Source organism: Myotis davidii, unplaced genomic scaffold (genome assembly GCF_000327345.1).
Source record: "Myotis davidii unplaced genomic scaffold, ASM32734v1 scaffold803, whole genome shotgun sequence".
Classification (NCBI taxonomy): domain Eukaryota; kingdom Metazoa; phylum Chordata; class Mammalia; order Chiroptera; family Vespertilionidae; genus Myotis; species Myotis davidii.
The window spans coordinates 798,496-818,508 of NW_006295567.1; the positions used below are offsets into that span (position 1 = coordinate 798,496).

General features: G+C 42.7%; 1 protein-coding gene across 1 annotated transcript in view; it reads left to right on the forward strand.

Moving 5' to 3' along the window:
• RNF10 (ring finger protein 10) overlaps positions 1-20,013 on the forward strand; it is a 35,049-nt gene that overhangs the window by 1,367 nt on the left and 13,669 nt on the right. Inside the window, exons 2-7 of the mRNA XM_006770304.2 lie at positions 1,876-1,898; positions 11,634-11,830; positions 16,842-17,041; positions 18,058-18,148; positions 19,327-19,511; positions 19,591-19,727. Of these exons, the coding sequence (XP_006770367.1) occupies positions 1,876-1,898; positions 11,634-11,830; positions 16,842-17,041; positions 18,058-18,148; positions 19,327-19,511; positions 19,591-19,727 (833 nt within the window). The remainder of the gene's footprint in view (positions 1-1,875; positions 1,899-11,633; positions 11,831-16,841; positions 17,042-18,057; positions 18,149-19,326; positions 19,512-19,590; positions 19,728-20,013) is intronic.

Below are 20,013 nucleotides of genomic sequence, written 5' to 3' on the forward strand. Positions count from 1 at the left end.
CTCGCTCGGGTCCGCGGGTCACACCCGGGACAAGCTCCGCGTTCTGCTCAGGTTCCTAAGCCCCCGCCCCCTTCACTTCCCCGGTGTCCCTTGCTTACAATGAACTCTTAATGAGCCCAGAGCTTTCCGTGAATTCTGGCATCGAGACTCGAAACAGCTCGTGAAGTGGGTGCTGTTCTTATTCCCATTTTGCAGATGAGGAAACTGAGGTCAGCAAAGCTAAGGTCGCCTTAATACCTAGTTGTCTGACTCATCAGTTCAGGCTCTTAAAAACACGAAGTTGTTCTACTCCTTAATGTTGAATTGGCTTTGGATAGTGTTCAAGTTTAAACAGGAGAGGGTGGGGCCCAAAGACTCTTCAAACTCAAGTCTTAGGTTTAATATCCGCGAAAGGCTTTGTTTTGTGTGGAGCAGTGTTTAAGAGCACAGGCTCTGGGTTCAGTCTTCTTAGGTTTGCCAGACCTTGGGTGAGTGTCTGACTTTCCTTTCCGGTAAAGATGGAGATAATGAGAATTAAATAAGTTAACTTAGAAAACAAATGAACCAAGGGTTTAGGGAAGTACCTGACAGCTGTTATGCACCAAATACACATCATGCCTATTTCCCTCTGTTAGGCTCTGGTTGTGTTCTTTCACAGGGAAGATTTTGTCATTTCTGTAGTCATGCCTCAGTATTAAATTATGGCCATGATGATGATAATAGCTACCATTTATCTAGAGCTTACCAGGTAGCAGGTACTGGGCTAGGCTTTTACCTCTGCTGTGGAGACGCCAGTCGCTAACCGGTCCAGCAAGGTGGAATTTTCATCTAAAGAAGGAAAAAATTGAGAGGCTAGAGTTTAGTTAGGAGTTGGCGGGTCTGGAGTTGTGATCTCTGCTCTTTTGTATTGTGATTATGTTAGCAGTGGTAGGAAGATGTTTTCAGCGGGGAAATGTGTCAGAGAGGGAAACATGTTGAGTGCAGTTGTTCAAAACTTTTTAAGATTAAAAAACTGTAAGGCTGACTCTAAAAGGAAAAACAAGTGTAAGGCTGACTTGAGTTTACCTGCTGGATGGAGTAAACTTGCTTACCTGGGGTTCTGAGGACTTCTAGGGCTGCTTAGGGAACTCAGTGGAATGCAGTTGACAAGATAATGAATGTGTTTTAAATATCGAATCAGGGATTAGAGGGACTCTCAGGCCACGTCAGGCAGTATTATGTAGATTAATATTGGGGTTTTGCACCTGTATAGCTTTATCACAGATCTCTTTAGAGATAGAGGGTAGCCAGTTCTGGCCAGTGTTGGGAACTGGTTTAGAGAGGTCTGAATATTTCTCAGTGTAGGTGATTACTTTTTTTTGCACACTATTCCCAGATATAAAGTTAAAGATTTTGATTTTCCAGCTATCTGAATTCTCAACTAATTTTTCTGGGGCTCCTTTTCAAGCCATTCACATAAATGAGACAGCAGTAATAAATGCCTTAATGTTGATTCTTTAGTGAGGCAGTAGGTGAAAGTTTGCAACAACTCAAACAATATAAAACAGTTAAACTGAGGTATTTAAGGCATTTTACTCATACTGTCCCTGACTTTGAATATGCTGATTAGTAGAACTAATGCCAGGATCATAAAGAATTCTGTTGTAGGGTGACCAAAGCAAATATTTGTCAGCAACTTTTCAGACTTGCATAGAATAAATATTAATTGTTAGGTACATTTTTACTAAAGTGATTTATTATTTTTCTTCTTTTTTTAAACAAATACTATGAAGCACTCTTAAAATACTTGTTCATCTTTTTTAAACCTCCATGGCGTGAGGGTCCCCTCTTGGGAGGGGGCTTGACCAGCCTGCAAACAGCCATCAGCCCCTCACCCAGGCTGGCTGGGCACCACAGTGGGGACCCCCACCCTGAAGGAGGTGTGACCAGCTGCAAAGGATGGAAATCAATATTTTTTTATTGATTTCAGAGAGGAAGGGAGAGGGAGAGAGAGAGAAACGTCAGTGATGAGAGAATCATTGATTGGCTGCCTCCTGCATGCCCATCACTGGGGATCAAGCCTGCAACCCTGGCATGTGCCCTTGACCAGAATGGAACCCAGGACCCTTCAGTCTGCAGGCCGACACTCTGAGCCAAACCAGCCAGGGCATTGTTCATCTTCTTAATTGAAAGCTTCTGAGAAAGTCATGTAAAAGACTTTCCTAGGTTATGTGAAATACACAAGTGTGCCCTCTGGTATCATTAGTTTTTGTTCAATGTGTTAGAAAGTTTGGCCATAGTTGCCTTTACCAGGGCCTACTTTTCTGACTACTGCTATGTATTTTCCTTTAGCAAAAAGGAAGATTTGTAGCTAAATACACAGTTCTTCATCCATAGCCCACATTGATTGCATTTAGGAATAAACTTTTAAGGTTGAAGTGAAGGGGAGCATATGCTGCCTTCGGAACATTTAGCTAAGACCAGTGCTGCCACAACAGATAGCATTCAGGACCTCCTGTACAGAGGCTTCTGGATGGTTGCTGGAGCAGAAGGTAAACTCAGATTCAGCATAATTCCATACAAAAGTTTCAGAAAAGCTGACTCCACTTTCGATGTACTTGATACTGCTGGAAATTGTGGAAAGGTCTTCTTGAGTTTCAGAGTACTGAGTGAAGAACAGGAAAGGTAGGTAGAATAGACATAACTTGCCTTTATTTTTTTCCCTTTTTTTGAGTTTTTCCATTTCTAGCACAGCCACTGTGGCTCAGTGGTTGAGCATCAACCTATGGACCAGGAGGTCACAGGTTCAGTTCCAGCTCAGGGCATATGCCCGGGTTGTGGGCTCAGTCCCCAATGTGGGGCATGCAGGAGGCAGCTGGTAAATGATTCTCTCTCATCATTGACGTTTCTGTCTCTCCCTCTCTCTTCCTCTCTGAAATCAATAAACATATTTAAAAATAAGTTTGTCAGTTTATAAATATTTTATTTTATTTTCCTTTCTCCTTTCCCTCCCTCATGTGAAGAAATAACCCCTGGTTTCTATTCCCTGAAACATGTGTGTCATAAGTGGGCATTTGCTTCCAAGATACCTGATTAATATACTTGAGTCTTTGTTCCTGGGGCTGGCTTAAGTTTGCCCTTCATGCACACAGGAAATAGGTAAACTTGCTACCGAGATTTATTTGATCTTTCTGGTCAGAGTGGCATACCACAGTTTCTCTGTGTTGGCTAATTGCTTCAAATGTTTTACATAACATTCCCTTTCTTGGATATATTCCAACAGCTGTGTTCTGGTAGGGTTAAGATGCAGTTCTAAGAATGTTTAATGGTGAATATCCAAGGAATCCTAGAGGTTTGGGGAAAGTCATTTAGAAAAAGCAAAGTAAAGAGAGGTTAGGCCAGGGGTGGGCAAACTTTTTGACTCGAGGGCCACAATGGGGTCTTAAACTGGACCGGAGGGCCGGAACAAAAGCATGGATGGAGTGTTTGTGTGAAATAATATAAATTCAAAGTAAACATCATTACATAAAAGGGTACGGTCTTTTTTTTCAATAGTTTTATTAATTTCACACGGGCCGGATCCGGCCCGCGGGCCGTAGTTTGCCCACGGCTGGGTTAGGCAGTTCATGGGCAAGCAGTATGTGCCAGTAAGTTGCCTGCTTGCTAAGTGAATTTATACAAAGTGTATTTATAAATATTTCCTAGGACTCCTTAAGAATTCACTTGGACAAATCACTCTAACCCCTCTAAGCCTCGGTTTTCTTGTCTGTAAAATAGACCCTAGCCCGGAAGCGGGCTCTTGCCCCATCTCCCTGGGCAAGGGATAGTACTGCACTGCAATGGAGGTTAAGGGAAGGTCAGGCATTATGAGGCAGTTATTTTGAGGTTGGTGATATGAAGCACTGTCTTGCACTCTTCCTCTTATTCCGGTAACAGGAGCCAGGTTGCTAGTGGTTAATCTGCCTTGAAGAATGCCTCTGAGTTGCAAATAGACCTGGGGTTTCGATGGCTTTGAAAATTGAGGTGACTTGAAGCCTTCAATAAAACACCAGCTAGAGAAGTTATAAGAATTTCTGGGCCTGTTGGCCGCAGTCCTTGGTTTATGTGGCTTTGTTTAGTGGGTACTCTTGACTGGAATGATTTAGATTTATTAATAATAGGCCTTCAAATAATAATATAACTGTGTGCCAAGCACTGTGGTAGGCATTTCACAGAAGTTTTCTCCTTTCAAAAAATACATTTTTATTGATTTTTGAGAGAGGAAGAGGGGGAGGGAGAAAGAAAGATCAGTGATGAGAGAGCATCATCGATTGGCTGCCTCTTGCATGCCCCCACACTGGGGATTGAGCCCACAACCCCTGCCAGGTGCCCTGACTGGGCATCATACCGTGACCTGGTTCATAGGTCAGTGCTCAACCATTGAACCACACCAACCTGGCCAGAAGTTTTCTCTTAATCCTCATGACCCTGTGAGGAGGGAGGGTAGAGGATTAGCCCTATTTTACAGACAAGAAAACCGAGGCTTAGAGGGGTTAGAGTGATTTGTCCAAGTGAATTCTTAAGGAGTCCTAGGAAATATTTATAAATACACTTTGTATAAATTCACTTAGCAAGCAGGCAACTTATGGCACATACGCTGTTCCTGATACTACCTCTCTCTTCCTTTCAGTCCAAATTAGTAATTTGAGCTAGATTCAATTTGTTGTCAGTTGATTCTGTAGTAAAGCCACATACTGCCTCGCCGGAGGTGCTTGTCAACCACTCTGGACGATGTGTAAGCAACTTGCTTGTGTTTACAGCATGAATCAGCAGCAGAAACTTCCTGGCTGATCTGACCTCTACGCTGTGCCACTTGTGAGCACTAGAGCTAGAAATGTTGATGATGCCAAATTATTTAATGGAAGATTTATGGCCTTTAGTTTGGTAATGGGGGAAAGAGACTGAGATATGCTTACTTTTACTTGGTAGGGAACTTTCTATTAGGGAAATGTGGAATAACTGAGACACTGGATTAAGTTCCCAAATCTCTTGTTGATTCTGAGATTCTGATTTCTGGACGTAAGCCATTTGATTAGTGGTCTTGGCCCTCTTGGAATATGTCTTGACAGTACTTTTTGGCAGTTAGTTCTCAGCTCTGGCTCTGCATTAGAACCTCCTGAAGACCTTTATAAAAACAGGGATGTGTGGAGCCCTTCCCTAGTGATTTTTCAGTCTGGGCCCTTGGGCCCTGGCATCCATAGCTTCAAAAGTCTCTGAAAGGGATTCTGTTGAACAGAGAATATGTTTCTCCCAGGAACTTAACTTTACATTTTTGTGTGCTTTCCAAAATTTAAATCAGATCATCTCCTTGCTATCTCCTATAAGAGAAAAGAGGAAGAGTTTTATCCCTAAGTTATTCACATGTATATCCTGGCAAGTTGTATATAAGACATGTCACAAACAGTACTCTGGATTTCATCTCTGGGTCCCAAGCATCCTGGCAAGTTGTATATAAAACATTTCACAAACAGTACTCTGAATTTTATCTCTGGGTCCCTGGCCTGACTGTACCTTCAATCTTTAGCTGCCTGTTGCCTGGGAGTAGAGATAAGAGACAACTTCTCACTTTAGATGTCTGACTTCATACCTTTAGGTAAGTGGGAGAGAAGATGAAGGAGTTGATTTTAGCAACTAAAATCATTAATCCATATGTGGTCAGTTGTTGTAATCTGTTTTAGAAATGGCACTTCTCTTTCCTTCAGAGAGCAGTTCTGCAAGCATTTTGAAACTGTTTCCTTGCCAGTGTGGTAATACGTGACTGAAATGAAAACAACCTCTTGCTGAGTTCCAGCTTACTTTCTTGAGCCCTCAAAATATAGAATCTGGCTTTGCCTGAATCTATGTAAGTTGCTTGTCTAGAAAGCATCAGGGTCAAATATAGGATCATCTGAAATAGTCTTGGGTAATGAGGTTTGGGGAATATGTGTTTTCTTCTCTTCAGAAGATCTCATTTGTTCTCATGGTAATGTTAGCTGGAGTTCTGTATCCCTCTGAATTTTCTATGTATCTGCAGTCTATATATATAAAAGCCTAAGTGATCGTCCAACCACCTGACCAGTGCTATGATGTGTACTGACCACCAGGGGGCAGACGCTCAACGCAGGAGCTGCCGAGCTGTGGTGACTTGGCAGCAATGGTTCTTGGGTGGTGCACCTGGAACCAGAGAGGAGGGAGCCCAATTCTGGGGTGTGTCACCCGAGAACCACCTTCTCACAATCTGGGACCCCTCAGGATGTCAGAGCTGGTTTTGGCTCCATCCCCGCAGGCCAGGCTGAGGGACCCCACCTGCTGGAGGGACCCTGCTCACTCCACAGATGACCTTTGAGCTGCAGTGCCTCCCTAGGTGTGGCCGGCTGGGGATGGACTGCGGGAGGTTGGCTCCAGGGCATTTCCGGCCCTTCTCACCCAGTCCTGCCCCGCCAGCCACCTTCTAATTAATTTCCTTTCAGTGTGCACGAATCTTTGCACTGGGGCACTAGTCTTATTATAAACTAACTGAATGGGTTAAAGGCAAGGCAAAATTTGTATGAGATCTGAAGCCTCACTTTCTCATTGTTACCACTGATGCCTTGTTTGTCAATAATGGTTGCTAACTGAAGAAGTTGGTAAAAGTCTGTTTCAATAATTCTAACTTCAGCCCTGGCTGGATAGTTTAGTTGGTTAGAGTGTCATCTGATATGCCAAGTTTGAGTGTTGGATCCCCTGATCAGGGCACATACAAGAATCAACCAATGAATGCAAAATTCTAACTTCAGATTAAACTCTGGTTGTTTTCCCTAACAGATTTAAAGGTAACTGGCAGGAGTGAACCTAGCCTGGTAGTGTTTCTGTGACCTTCTGCTTTCTGTTTGCATTTCAGCCACCTCACATGACTATTAGCTTGTCTCCTAAGTTGTAGTTTGGTTTAGATTTAGAGAGGATGGCATACCCTTCATTTAGCCCATGTTGTTGACAGAGTGTGAGGTGATTGCTATCAAAATTTGGAGTGGGTTTCCTTTTCCCTGAAGATACGCTTCACCTTGTATTTATTTAGTCTGCTGTAAAATAATTGGATTATCCTACTTGTCTAGAGATACTTTTTCTTAGGTACTTAATAGTCTTTAAAATTACCCCAATAGTAAGTATACAGAACAATAATTCTACATACTGAAGTCAGACTCTTAGAGGGTGAGGTCTGAGCACAGGAACCCCTTAGAAGTTCATCTGGATGATTCCTATGAACTGGTGAAAGTGGATAGTTCCGTTTTCTAAAGATAATTGTCATTAACAGCCTGCTGTGTTGCCTTTCCAGACATATTTCTAGTATTTACATATTTTAAACATAAGCAGGATTAAGCCATATATTTTTGGGGAAAACCTTTATAGTTTCTGAGGTTCATGCAGAATCTTCTTGACTTGGTAAACCACCACTCCCTTCTAGTTTGAGGGTAAGCCTAATGGATTTCTTCATTAAAAGACCTTTAACTTCTATTCTTAAGTTTTTGCTTTTAAAGTTATTTTTTAAAAAATACATTTTATTTATTTTTTACAGAGAGGAAGGGAGAGAGATAGTTAGAAACATCGATGATGAGAGAAACATTGATCAGCTGCCTCCTGCACATCTCCTACTGGGGATGTGCCCGCAACTCAGGTACATGCCCCTGACCGGAATCGAACCCGGGACCCCTCAGTCTGCAGGCCGACGCTCTATCCACTGAGCCAAACCGGTTTCGGCTGCTTTTAAAGTTATTAAATTAGTGTGCAGACTTGATTTGGTCAGATTTCCATGTTGAAATAAGACAATATGGAATGAGCAGAAGGACAAGGATGTTAATAAATTAGTTTTTTTGCGTCTAAAGACTAATTTGGAAACCTCTATCATCTTTAGTTATTTAGTTGTGAATGATTGTCTAGATAGGTTATATTTTGCCCCCTCCCCCCTTTTTTCAAAGTTGGTAAACTTTGGCACATCTACACTAATAAAAGACAAACATGCAAATTGACTGTACCTTCGCTATACCTTAACCTCTTCCCCGGCAGAAACGTGTATACTCGTTTTCACAAAATGTTCTTTTTCAGTCGTCTACGAGTATACTAAGAAAATATGGTAAAAAAATATGGTTTATAGGAAGACGAGTTACAAACTGTTTTCATAACCAGCATCAAAAATACTATATAGAACCAAAATAAAAAAATTAGTCTGAAAAAGAAACGTTTTTAACAAAAAAATTGTTGGGGAAGGGGTTAAGCCATGCCCACCAACCAAACCAGAGTGACTATATGCAAATTAATCCGACCAAGATGGCGGCCGACAGCCACGGAGCTGGAGCAAGCAGGAGGCTTGGTTGCCCGAATGATGGAGGAAGCCAAGCTTCCCACCTGCCGTGGCCCGCTCTAAGCTCCACTCAAAGCAACAAAGTTTCAATTATAGAAGATAAATAAACCCCAGATACCTGCTTTCAGCCGGACTGTAGCCACGGAGCTGGAGCGAGCAGGAAGCCAAGCTTCCCTGCCGCTGCCGCCGGCTCTGTGCTCCACTCAAAGCAACAAAGTTTCAATTATAGAAGGTAAATAAATCCCAGAATAAAAAAATAAAATAAAAAAAGGAGAGGCTGGGAGCTTCTGTCAACAGGACCCAGGGCCAGATAGGGCCCACAAGCATGAAGCCACTTCTTCGTTATGGACATACCTTCTTTCTTTATGTGAAGCCGAATGGGCTTGGGAAATTGCTAAAATATTACAGTACAAAAACTTCTGAGGAAGAAAAATGCAATATTCACAGTTGTCAATACTAAGTGGAAAGCACCACTACAAAGGAATCCTAAATAATAAAAGGTAACATGCAAATGGACCCTAACAGCAGAACGACTGATAATGACTGGTCACTATGACACACACTGACACCATTGTTAGACTCTCAATGCAGGAGCTGCCCCCTGGTGGTCAGTGCACTCCCACAGAGGGAGCTCTGCTCAGCCACAAGCCAGGCTGACCGCTGCCAGTACAGTGGAGGTGGTGGGAGCCTCTCCCGCCTCCTCAGTAATGCTAAGTTTGTTCGACTGCAGCTTAGACCTGCTCCCCGCTGGCAAGTGGACATCTCCTGAGGGCTCCCGGGCTGCCAGAGGGATGTCTGACTGCCAGCTTAGGCCCATTCCCCTGGGGAGTGGGCCTAAGCCAGCAGGTGGTCATCCCCTGAGGGGTCCCAGACTGTGAGAGGGCACAGGCCGGGCTGAGGGCACCCCCCCCCCTCCTCCAGTGCACAAGTTTTTGTGCACCAGGCCTCTAGTGTTAAATATATCTGGCAAGGGTTCTTTGTTAATTTGGGACAAAATAATCTATGCAGTTCAGCTCCCCAGTAGAAGAAAATGGGGCAAAGAATACAAACAAGCTCTTTACACAAACTGCAAATGGTCAATAGACTGAAAAAGTGTTGCTAATCAGAGAAATTCAAATTTAAAACAAGAAGTTATTTTGACCATTTAGTTCAACAAAGTTTATTCAACCCAATATTATCAAGAATATGGTGAATTAGACATTCTTACATTATCGTTAGAATATAAGTAAATTGTTGTTATAATGGTTCTAGAAATCAACTTGTGAATGTGTAAATAGGCTTTAATGATTATTATTGATCTGCTTATTCTGCTTTGAGAATTGAAGTAATCATACACCCAGGCCTCTCTGTAAAGTGGCTCCCAATACTATATTACACTAGCAAAAAAATGAGAAGCCACCTAAATATTAAGCAATGGGGGATTGGTTATATCCTATAAATAAATGTTACGCAATAATGCAGCCATTCGTCATGCTTTTGAAGAATATGGAAGCATGAACATGCTTATGGAGTAGAAGACAGCATATCTTGTATATCTGTCATTTTGTGGAAGATGTGTGGCATGTGGATAAAATGGAGAGTAAAAGGAAATTAAACACTGTTTATAGGTTAGCATTCTGTGAGTGTTGGCAAATGTAAATTCTTTGGGATTTCAAAATTGAACATTATTCTTACAATTGGAGAAAAAAAGCTAGAAATATTTTATAAAAGGGTATAACTCAAGCTGATCTAATATGGGCTTCGATTTCACCCTCTTTTGTCAATTTAATAGAGTCTCAGTTTGACCTCTAGAACATATTTAAATATTGTTTTGCTTTTGTGCCTCATGAATATATCTGCTAGGGGCTAGCTAGGCCAAGCTGTTGTAGTGTAGAATCTAGCAATGTTGTAGTAATTTAAGGAGAAAATATCTTCTATCGTCCCTCCAGATAAAGTACTTTTCCCTAACATAGATAGGCTATTCCTTTTCTTATTAGTTTGTCTGAATGTACTTAAAAAAATGGTTTTATTCAGAGAGAGGAAGGGAGAGGGAGAGAGATAGAAGCATCAATGATGAAAGAGAGTCATTGATCACTTGCCTCCTACATGCCCACTACTGCGGATCAAGCTCAAAACCCAGGCATGTGTCCTGATCAGCAATCAAATGGTGACCTTCTGGTTCTTGGGTCAATGCTTAACCACTAAGCCACACCGGCCCAGCCTGAATGGACTTTTACAAGGGCAGTGGTTAGCTCTGTAAACAGACTCTCTGTGGTTTGATCTATATCATATTCATCCTGAGGGAGGGACCTTTTAAGTTTCATCATTAAAAAACACACACACACAAAAACCACCTTACTATGTGATATCTTACCCAAAGCACTAATGCTCTGGTCCAAACCCAGAATTCTTGGAGCTCCTGGAAGGGCCCATTTAACTTTTTTTTTTTTTTATAAGAGTTTAAAGTAGCCCTAACCGGTTTGGCACAATGGATAGAGCATTGGCCTGTGGACTGACAGGTCCCAGGTTTGATTCCTGTCAAGGGCATGGATCTTGGTTGTGGGGATATCCCCAGTAGGAGGTGTGAAGGAAGCAGCTGATCGACGTTTCTCTCTCATCGATGTTTCTAATTCTCTATCCCTCTCTCTCCCTCTCTGTAAAAAATCAAAATATATTAAAAAAAGAGTTTAAAGTAGCCTGGCTACTATCTCTCTATATAAAAGCCTAAGCGACCATCTGACTGGTAGCTATGATGTGTAATGAGCACCAGGGGGCAGATTTTCATTGCAGGAACTGCCGAGCTGCGGTGACTTGGCAGCTGCAGTTCTCGAGTGACACACCTGGAACCAGAGAGGAGGGAGCCCGATTCTGGGGTGCGTCACCCGAGAACCGCCCTCTTGAAATGCGGGACCCTTGGGGGACGTCAGAGAGCCGGTTTTGGCCCAATCCCTGCAGGCTAGGCCGAAGGACACCACCTGTGCACGAATCCATGTGTTGGGCCTCTAGTCTATAATAATAAAAGTGTAATATGCTAATTAGATCAGAAGTCCTTCTGGACAAAGCCAGGGCTGCGAGGGAAGCCTGGGTCCCGGGTGCCAGAGGGAAGCCAGTGCTGGCAGCCGGGGGAAGGAAGGCCTACTCTTGCACAAATTTCGTGCATCGGGGCTGAAGTATACATATAAAAGAACAAGTTCATCAGTGAAGTAATGAGACAGAGTGGCTATTTCATAGACAGAGCCCCCATTTATCCTTGTTTAAACACAATTTTGTTGGGAGGAGAAGAGTAATTGGCCAAGTACATATATAATTTCTCACCTAATTCTTTTGTGTCTCTTGCTTTTAGATGGAAAGAACTCAAGTGGATCCAAGCGTTACAATAGAAAACGTGAACCTTACTGCCCCAAAAATGAAAATTTTAGCAACCAGTCCCGTCGCTCCAATTCACAGAAAAGCAAAACTTTTAATAAGATGCCTCCTCAAAAGGGCGGCGGCAGCAGCAAACTCTTTAGCTCTTCTTTCAATGGTGGAAGACGAGATGAGGTATGGGATTTCCGAATGTTTTTTCTAGAGAGTGAGCATGAGGTCTGATTCTTCGCCCTCCCCTCCAGTTTATAAGCAGTCGGGCAGGGGTGTAGAGCAAGAGGTGGAATTGTAAGTAACCAAAGCAGTCTTGAGTAGTTGGGGATTAACTAGGTTTACCTCCTTTTCCCCCTGAAGATTATGAAAATTCCCTTGCAGGAAGAATATATCATAATCATGAAATGTGAGAAATAGCAAATTTGGGGCACCTTAATTTGTACAGTCATTTCATTATCACTCTTGAGTTATGGATTCTCTTTGATGATAAAATGACATTAATTAATTAATGACATTTGCCCTGTAGTGTCTAGCAAAATGTAAAATTCCATATTTTTAGTCATAGGCACTCTGATTTTAGGAGTTTCATAGAAATCCTTCTGTAAGGGCATAAAGACTTATGTTGAAGGGAGTTCACTGCAGCATTTTTTATTCATTTATTTTTAATATATCAATATATTTTATTGATTTTTTACACAGAGGAAGGGAGAGAGATAGAGAGTTAGAAACATCGATGAGAGAGAAACATCCATCAGCTGCCTCCTGCACACTTCCTACTGGGGATGTGCTTGCAACGAAGGTACATGCCCTTGACTGGAGTCGAACCTGGGACCCTTGAGTCCGCAGGCCGATGCTCTATCCACTGAGCCAAACCTGTTAGGGCTGCAGCATTTTTTATAGTTGCAAAATTTAGGAAACAGACGTCATCGCCAAGGGACTGTTTAAATAAATTATCCTGCTGTTTGAATGTCCCATGCAATGCAACCATTATAGAATAGGACAGATATAATGGATGCACTCACGGAAGCGTTCATTCATTCACAGAAATTTACTCCTTGCCTGCTGTGCACCACATACCATTTAGGAGTCTGGAATACAACATTTAGTAGAACATTGTCCTTCAGGAGCTTATATTCTAGTTTGGGAGACATTAAGTAACCATTGTATAGTAAGTGCTTATTGAATCCTGTATAATAAAAGCATAGTATGCAAATTGTCTCCTCCACCGGAGTTCTTCCAGGAGTTCGGCCAGGGGCTGGGCCGGCCAGGAGAAGGGAACCCCCCCACCCCCACCCCCATGCCCCTCAAGCTGGCAGGCAGCTGAGGGAAGGGAGGGAGTACACAGCTGCTAGGGACCCTAGTTAAAAAATAAAAGTAGACTGAGAGGTAAAGGGTTAGAGAGTAACAGGGAATACAGTTTTAGAAGGTGGCTGAGGAAAGCTCTGTGGAGGTGAATTTTGACTAGAGTCCTGAGTGAATCAAGGGAGCACACTATACAATTTGAGGAAGAGTGTCTCAGCCAGAAGTAATAACTAGTGCCAGGGAGCAGAGGTGGTACTGATTTTGGTGTGTCTGAGGTAAAGCAAGTAGCTACCGTGGGTGGAGAAGTTGGAAAAGAAGCCAAATAATGAGAGAGAGGGGTTGGACTATGTGGGCCTTTGAGGACTTTGGCTTTTATTCAGAGAAATGGGGAGCTATTGTGGGGTTTTAGAAGAGAAGTAAGGTAAAAGGAAGTGAGTGTTGGAAAAAAAAAAAAAGAATGGATTCAAGGACTGAGCCCTAAGTCAGAATGATAGGGAACCAGCAAAAAGGAAGAGAATTGAAAGCTATTTGTAGAAAGTGATCAGTTCTGTTCTGTGATCGGATAGGCTGAGTAATCTGAACATTGACCATTAGATTTGAAAATGTGAAGGTAGGTTGTTGGCCTTGAGCTGCTTTGGTGGCATGGTGAGGACAAACACCTGATTTAGGGCGAATGGGAGACAGGAAGGAGACATTGCAGGTTCAGACAGCACTTTCTAGTGGCTTTGCTCTGAAGGGAGCAGAGAGGTAAGGCAGTAGCTTGAGGGGAATGTGAGGTCAAGAGAGACTTTAAAGTTGGAGAAATTAAAGCATATCTCCGCTAACAGGATTGTTCTGGTGAGGGGAAAATTTGATGCACAGGAAGGGGAGAACTGCTGGAACAGTGTCCTTGAGTTCCGGAGGCGTTGGCTTAGATAGGAGCTTCGCCAGCTCATCCACAGTAAAGAGAGGAAGGCAGAGTTCCGCTAGGAGGGTGCAGGAGTTCTGTTCTGATCGTTCTTGTTGTCCGCGTGAAATAGATAAAGATGAGCTGGGAGAGCAGGTTTGGAAGCCAGAGGAGTAGAATTGTTTGGGTGACGGGGGGGATTAATGGAGAACAGAAGTATAATTGTAGCAGGACTGCCAGGCAGCATAGCATCTGCTTCAGTGAGGCTGGTCAGTGTGATGTGGCTGTGTCCTGTAGCCATGTTTAACTGCTCTGGTGCTGGTGTGGAATAGGCGGAGGGTTGGGTTAATCGGGAAGGTTTTTGCTGGGTGAGTGCAACTGATGAGAAGGAGGCACTGGACCGTAGGATCTAAGGCAAATCAGGAAAGAAGGTTTTTGGGGGTTGGATCACTGGCTTGCAGATCCCAGTGGGGGTGAAGAATTGTTGGAGTTAGGACTGAATAGAACAGGCCAGGACAGGAATGAGTTACTGGTTGGATATAGGGTGGAAGAGGCTGGTAGTTTATACCAGCATGATCTAGACCAGCGTTTCTCAACCTGTGGGTCGCGACCCCTTTGGGGGTCGAACGACCCTTTCACAGGGGTCACCAAAGACCATTGGAAAACATATATAATTACATATTGTTTTTGTGATTAATCACTATACTTTAATTATGTTCAGTTTGTAACAATGAAATTGAGGGTCACCACAACATGAGGAACTGTATTAAAGGGTCGCGGCATTAGGAAGGTTGAGAACCACTGATCTAGACGGTAGAGCAGTGCTGTTCGATAGAAATGCAAGCCACGTGTGTCATTTAAAATTTTCTAGTTGCCACATTACAAAAGTAAAGAAACGCTGGTGAAATGAATTTGAATATATTTAACCCAATACAGCTAAAATGCTATTTCTCAATATGGCATGGCACTGATCACATTTGAAATACTCAGCAGCCACATCCAGGGTAGCACAGCCCTAGATGGTATGCCCTTGGGAGGGGTAGAGGACAAGCTGATTGGAGGAGAGGAAGAGGTTAAGGAACTGAGAAATCAGCATGTTGGAAGGATAATCTGGAATTATGATGGGTTGTATGGGGGAGAGTGACAGTGGGCCAGTTAGGACAACAAGGTGAAGATATGAGGCTGAGATAGGGGGAATTTTGTTGAGTGAGCATAGCTCTTACCTAAGTTTGGGTATTGGAAGTTGAAAACCTGGTTAGTGGTTAGCAGAGCCCAGCCCTATGGAAATAAGCACCTAACGCAGCGATTCTCAACTTGTGGGTCGCGACCCCTTTGGTGGTTGAATGACCTTTTCACAGGGGTTGCCTAAGACCATCGGAAAACACATGTATAATTACATATTGTTTTTGTGATTAATCACTATGCTTTAATAATGTTCAATGTGTAACAATGAAAATATATCGTGCATATCAGATATTTACATTACAATTCATAACAGTAGCAAAATTACAGTTATGAAGTAGCAACGAAAATAATTTTATGGTTGGGGGTCACCACAACATGAAGAACTGTATTAAAGGGTCGAGGCATTAGGAAGGTTGAGAACCACTTATCTAAGGGATGAGATGGGATGATGGAAGTCTTAGACTTCCTGCGCTGAGTTACATAAACAGTGTCTAACTGTATGATATGTCGCTGTATCATATATTATGATTCTGTATACATAGAATATATGCAGAGAATGCCTCTGAAATAGAAGGTATCTTTTGCCCTTTTATACTCTTCAGATTCTTTATTACATGTGCAAATGCTGATAACTAATCTCTGAATATGATTAAGCAGCAAAAATCTTAAATTATATTTTCTTTGACTCAGTAATTCCTACTATACATTCAAAAGAAATAATGGTAGGTGCCCAAATATTTGTGCATGAATGTCTATCCATAAGTGTGTTTATTGCATTATTGTGTTTTCACGGTGGAAAAGCTATGTACAATCTGTGTCCTACACTGGGGGATTATATAGCCCTTTATGTAATTATATAAGCCCTTTAAAGTGACTGCACAGTAACATTTAGTGACCTGGTAAAGTACTTATGACATTAAATGGGAGAGTGGGATTAGAAAATGAACTAGCTGACGTATAGCAGATTTCTTCCATCTGTGTGCCGTTGTATTTCTTATGTTGCTTCTTGCCCCTTTCTAAACTATTTCTGAGTCTGCTGATTGGGTTTATTTCTAGACACAGCTAGTCTGCCTACATGTTCTAATTCTGTCGGTTTTTTAAAATTTATTTTTTATTGATTTCAGAGAGGAAGGGAGAGGGAGAGGGAGATAGAAACATCAATGATGAGCGGGAATCATTGATCAGCTGCTTCCTGCACACCCCACACTGGGGGATCAAGCCCGCACCCCAGGCATGTGACCTTGACTGGAATTGAACCTGGGACCCTGCAGTCCGCAGGCTGACGCTCTGTCCACTGAGCCAAACCAGCTAGGGCTAATTCTGTTAGTTTTAATTAACCATGAATAACAATGTGTGTCTTAGGTAGGCGGTCTCTGGCAGGATCCTGAAGCCTATGGTAATTAACAGCTGCCTGCTAGCCGCTTCCAGAGTGTAGTTCCACAGACTTGATTTTTCCAGGAACACACCAGAGAACAAGTAACTAACAAGAGTGAAGGTGTAGGAGTCCTGTGGACTGTCAAAAGATTAATCCAGTAATCTTTGTGCTTCAGGATAACTAGAGGAGTTCATTTTGTCATTTAATGGTTAATTGCCGCTTAGCAGGACAGACTAAACAGTTGAAGTAATTGCATGTTAAAGGCTCTTTTTCCCTCCACTTCTGTCTAGACTTTCGGTAGACGTTTGCATTACCACCTCCTAGAAAGATTGTGTACTTTACGCCCATGTTTTGTTTAAGTCATAGAAAGAGGTGTTGTGCTGGTTTCTGCTGTAAATCGGTGTCATTCTAATCAAAATACTCTGATTCATTTTCATTCTGTTTAGGTAGCAGAGGCTCAACGGGCAGAGTTTAGCCCTGCCCAGTTCTCTGGTCCAAAGAAGATCAACCTGAACCACTTGTTGAACTTCACTTTTGAACCACGTGGCCAGGCAGGTCACTTTGAAGGCAGTGGACATGGCAGCTGGGGAAGAAGGAACAAGTGGGGGCATAAGCCTTTTAACAAGGAGCTGTTTTTACAGGCCAAGTGAGTATGGCTACCCTTAGGAGGAAAGTGAAATTGACCCTCTGGGCAGTTGCGTTGAGAAGAAACTTTTAAACTTTCGGGGGAGAGGCAGAGAGGGACTGGATCTGGTTCTTTTTCTTTCTTTTTTTTCTTTTTCCTGTTTTCTTTTTCTTCTGGTTAGTGTTAAAAAAAACCCATTTTCCAAGTGAATGCTCTTGGTGCTTAAAAGTAAGTGAATAAATAAATGCTAAAATTAAATAATGCTTTAGCATCATGATGAGTTTGTAAAAAGGTTTGCTTTGGAATTGAACCCAGATTTGAATCTTGTTTCCGCCCTTAATCTTGGGTAATTTACCTAACTACTTTGAGATTCAGCTTCTCTGTAAAGGAGTAGAGATTACTTAAGGGAGGGTTGAATGACAAGTTTGAGTGGTTGGCATACATTTACTGATTCTCTTTCTCTTTTTGTGTGGTGTTCTAATGTAAGATTTAACCTTGGATCTAGACCAGTGGTTCTCAACCTTGGCTGCACATTAGAATCACCTGGGAATCTTTTTAAAATCCTGATTTCTGGGCCTCATCCTCCGGAAATTTTGTTTCTTTGTTACTAATGTTGTGGCCCCACCCCATCACAAAGAAGTAACCATTTAGTGCTTTACATAAACAGTGCTCAGGTGATTTGAGTGAGAACAGCCTTTTCTACTGCGTGGAAGATTAGCTATGTTCCCGGCTTTCTGGGGGCGAGGGAGCAAACCTGGCTTCCTGCTGGTTGATGGAGTCACAGCACGGATTAGGTTTAGTTCAGGGGAGGCTGTTGGCAGCTTGGCTGGGCTTGGAAGCAGTTGATGGATTTAGGCTCCTACCTGCTGAGCCTTTGGATTCGCTCCAGAGCCAGGGCTCAGAGCTGAGTTCAGTGCTTCAGAAACCACGGCTGCTCATGGGCTGCATTTGATTTCTAAGTGAAGAGAGAACTCTGCTGAGGGCTTGTTGCTGAATTCTGACAGTCTGCGTTTCCTTGTCTTCCTTCCTATTTCTAGCTGCCAGTTTGTGGTGTCTGAAGACCAAGACTACACAGTTCATTTTGCTGATCCTGATACCTTAGTCAATTGGGACTTTGTGGAACAAGTGGTGAGTAGCTCAGCTTAGCTTATAAGCTGTTAGTGGGGAGAGAACTAAAGAAAGAGACTGGGTCTGTGGTGACACAGCAGCTGTTGGCTGGGTCCCCTGCTGATGCCTTTTCTGCTGGCATTACGTAGACATTGACCAGAGATCAGGCCTGGTTTCTCCTGGAGTTCATTTTGGGCTCTCTGATTGGAACTGACTTGCAAGACTGGCGAGTTGGAGGGCTCTGAGCTGAAGGTATAAAATCAGTCCTATCTACTACCTAACGTGGGGAGCTCTGGTTACCCTCCTGACCCAGAGTAGACTCATTACATGGCCATGGCTTCATTGGTAGCCGTTTGTAGTGACCAATATCAAGTCCGGCCTCAGCCGTGTGGCCAGTGAGTGAGCCACACAGATGTACTTCTGTCCAAGCCGCTGCTACATATGTTTTCCATTGAAATGAGCTCTGGGTATCCCCTTGCCGCTCCTAGGTTTTATGATGTAAAATACCTTTCAGAACGGTAGGTCCCAAAGCCTGGACTCCCATTACTGTGAAAATTCATAAAGTCATCTGAGAATGACATGAAGCCTGTGAAACATGTTTTATATGCACTGGTTTAAAAAATAGAGATTCAGCCCTAGCCGGTTTGGCTCAGTGGATAGAGCGTCGGCCTGCAGACTCAAGGGTCCCAGGTTCGATTCCGGTCAAGGGCATGTACCTTGGTTGCGGGCACATCCCCAGTAGGGAGTGTGCAGGAGGCAGCTGATCGATGTTTCTCTCTCATCGATGTTTCTAACTCTATCTCTCTCCCTTCCTCTCTGTAAAAAATGAATAAAATATATTTTAAAAAAATAGAGATTCATAGGAAATGCAAGTCTCATTGACTCCTGTTGGAAATTACTGGTACATTACTTCTAAGCCCTTTTTGCGCCTTTATGTGTGGACGTATAACTATAAATCTTTTTTTGTAAATGGGATCATATATTGATTTCTGTCATTCCCCCTCCCCTCCCCCCCTTTGCTATAGAACCCTCAAGATAACTTGTTATGTAGTTGTTTTATTATATTAAATGTTACAATTTTATGAAGGTGTGATGAGTAGAGATGTATGGGCATGGGAGAGGAGGGGCTTTAACTTTGATAATCCCTAGTCAGTTCTGAAAGCAGTGTGACTCGTGTAACTTGTGGCATTTTGTTTCAGCGTATTTGTAGCCATGAAGTGCCATCTTGCCCAATATGCCTATATCCACCTACTGCAGCCAAGATAACCCGTTGTGGACACATCTTCTGCTGGGCATGCATCCTGCATTATCTTTCACTGAGTGAGAAGACCTGGAGTAAATGTCCCATCTGTTACAGTTCTGTGCATAAGAAGGATCTCAAGAGGTGAGATGGAGGTATTTACTAGATTAGACCCCAGTTTGCTAACTCCTTGCCCTGCTACATCTGAATGTCCATATTACAGTGTTGTTGCCACAGAGTCTCGTCAGTATGTTGTTGGTGATACCATTACGATGCAACTGATGAAGAGGGAGAAAGGTGTGTTGGTGGCCTTGCCCAAATCCAAATGGATGAATGTAGACCATCCTATTCATCTAGGAGGTGAGTTCAGTTAATTTTGGGGGCAAATTAACTTGGGTACATTCTTTAAGGCTAGTGAATATCTTTCTACTGTCCAGAATTTAGCCTTTGGGTATGTAGTTTCTAGCATTTCCAGATTAGTCGTAGGATTCTAGTAGGTTAGGGTGGCTTAACTTGGTTGGTTTCAAGTTTGGTTCAGTTATATATACTTTAATTCTTATTTTACAAGACTTTGTTGAATAGTATCTGGCACTGTGCCCAATCTTGGGGATTCCAATTAGCCATTCTTGGTACCTGTTAATCAAGG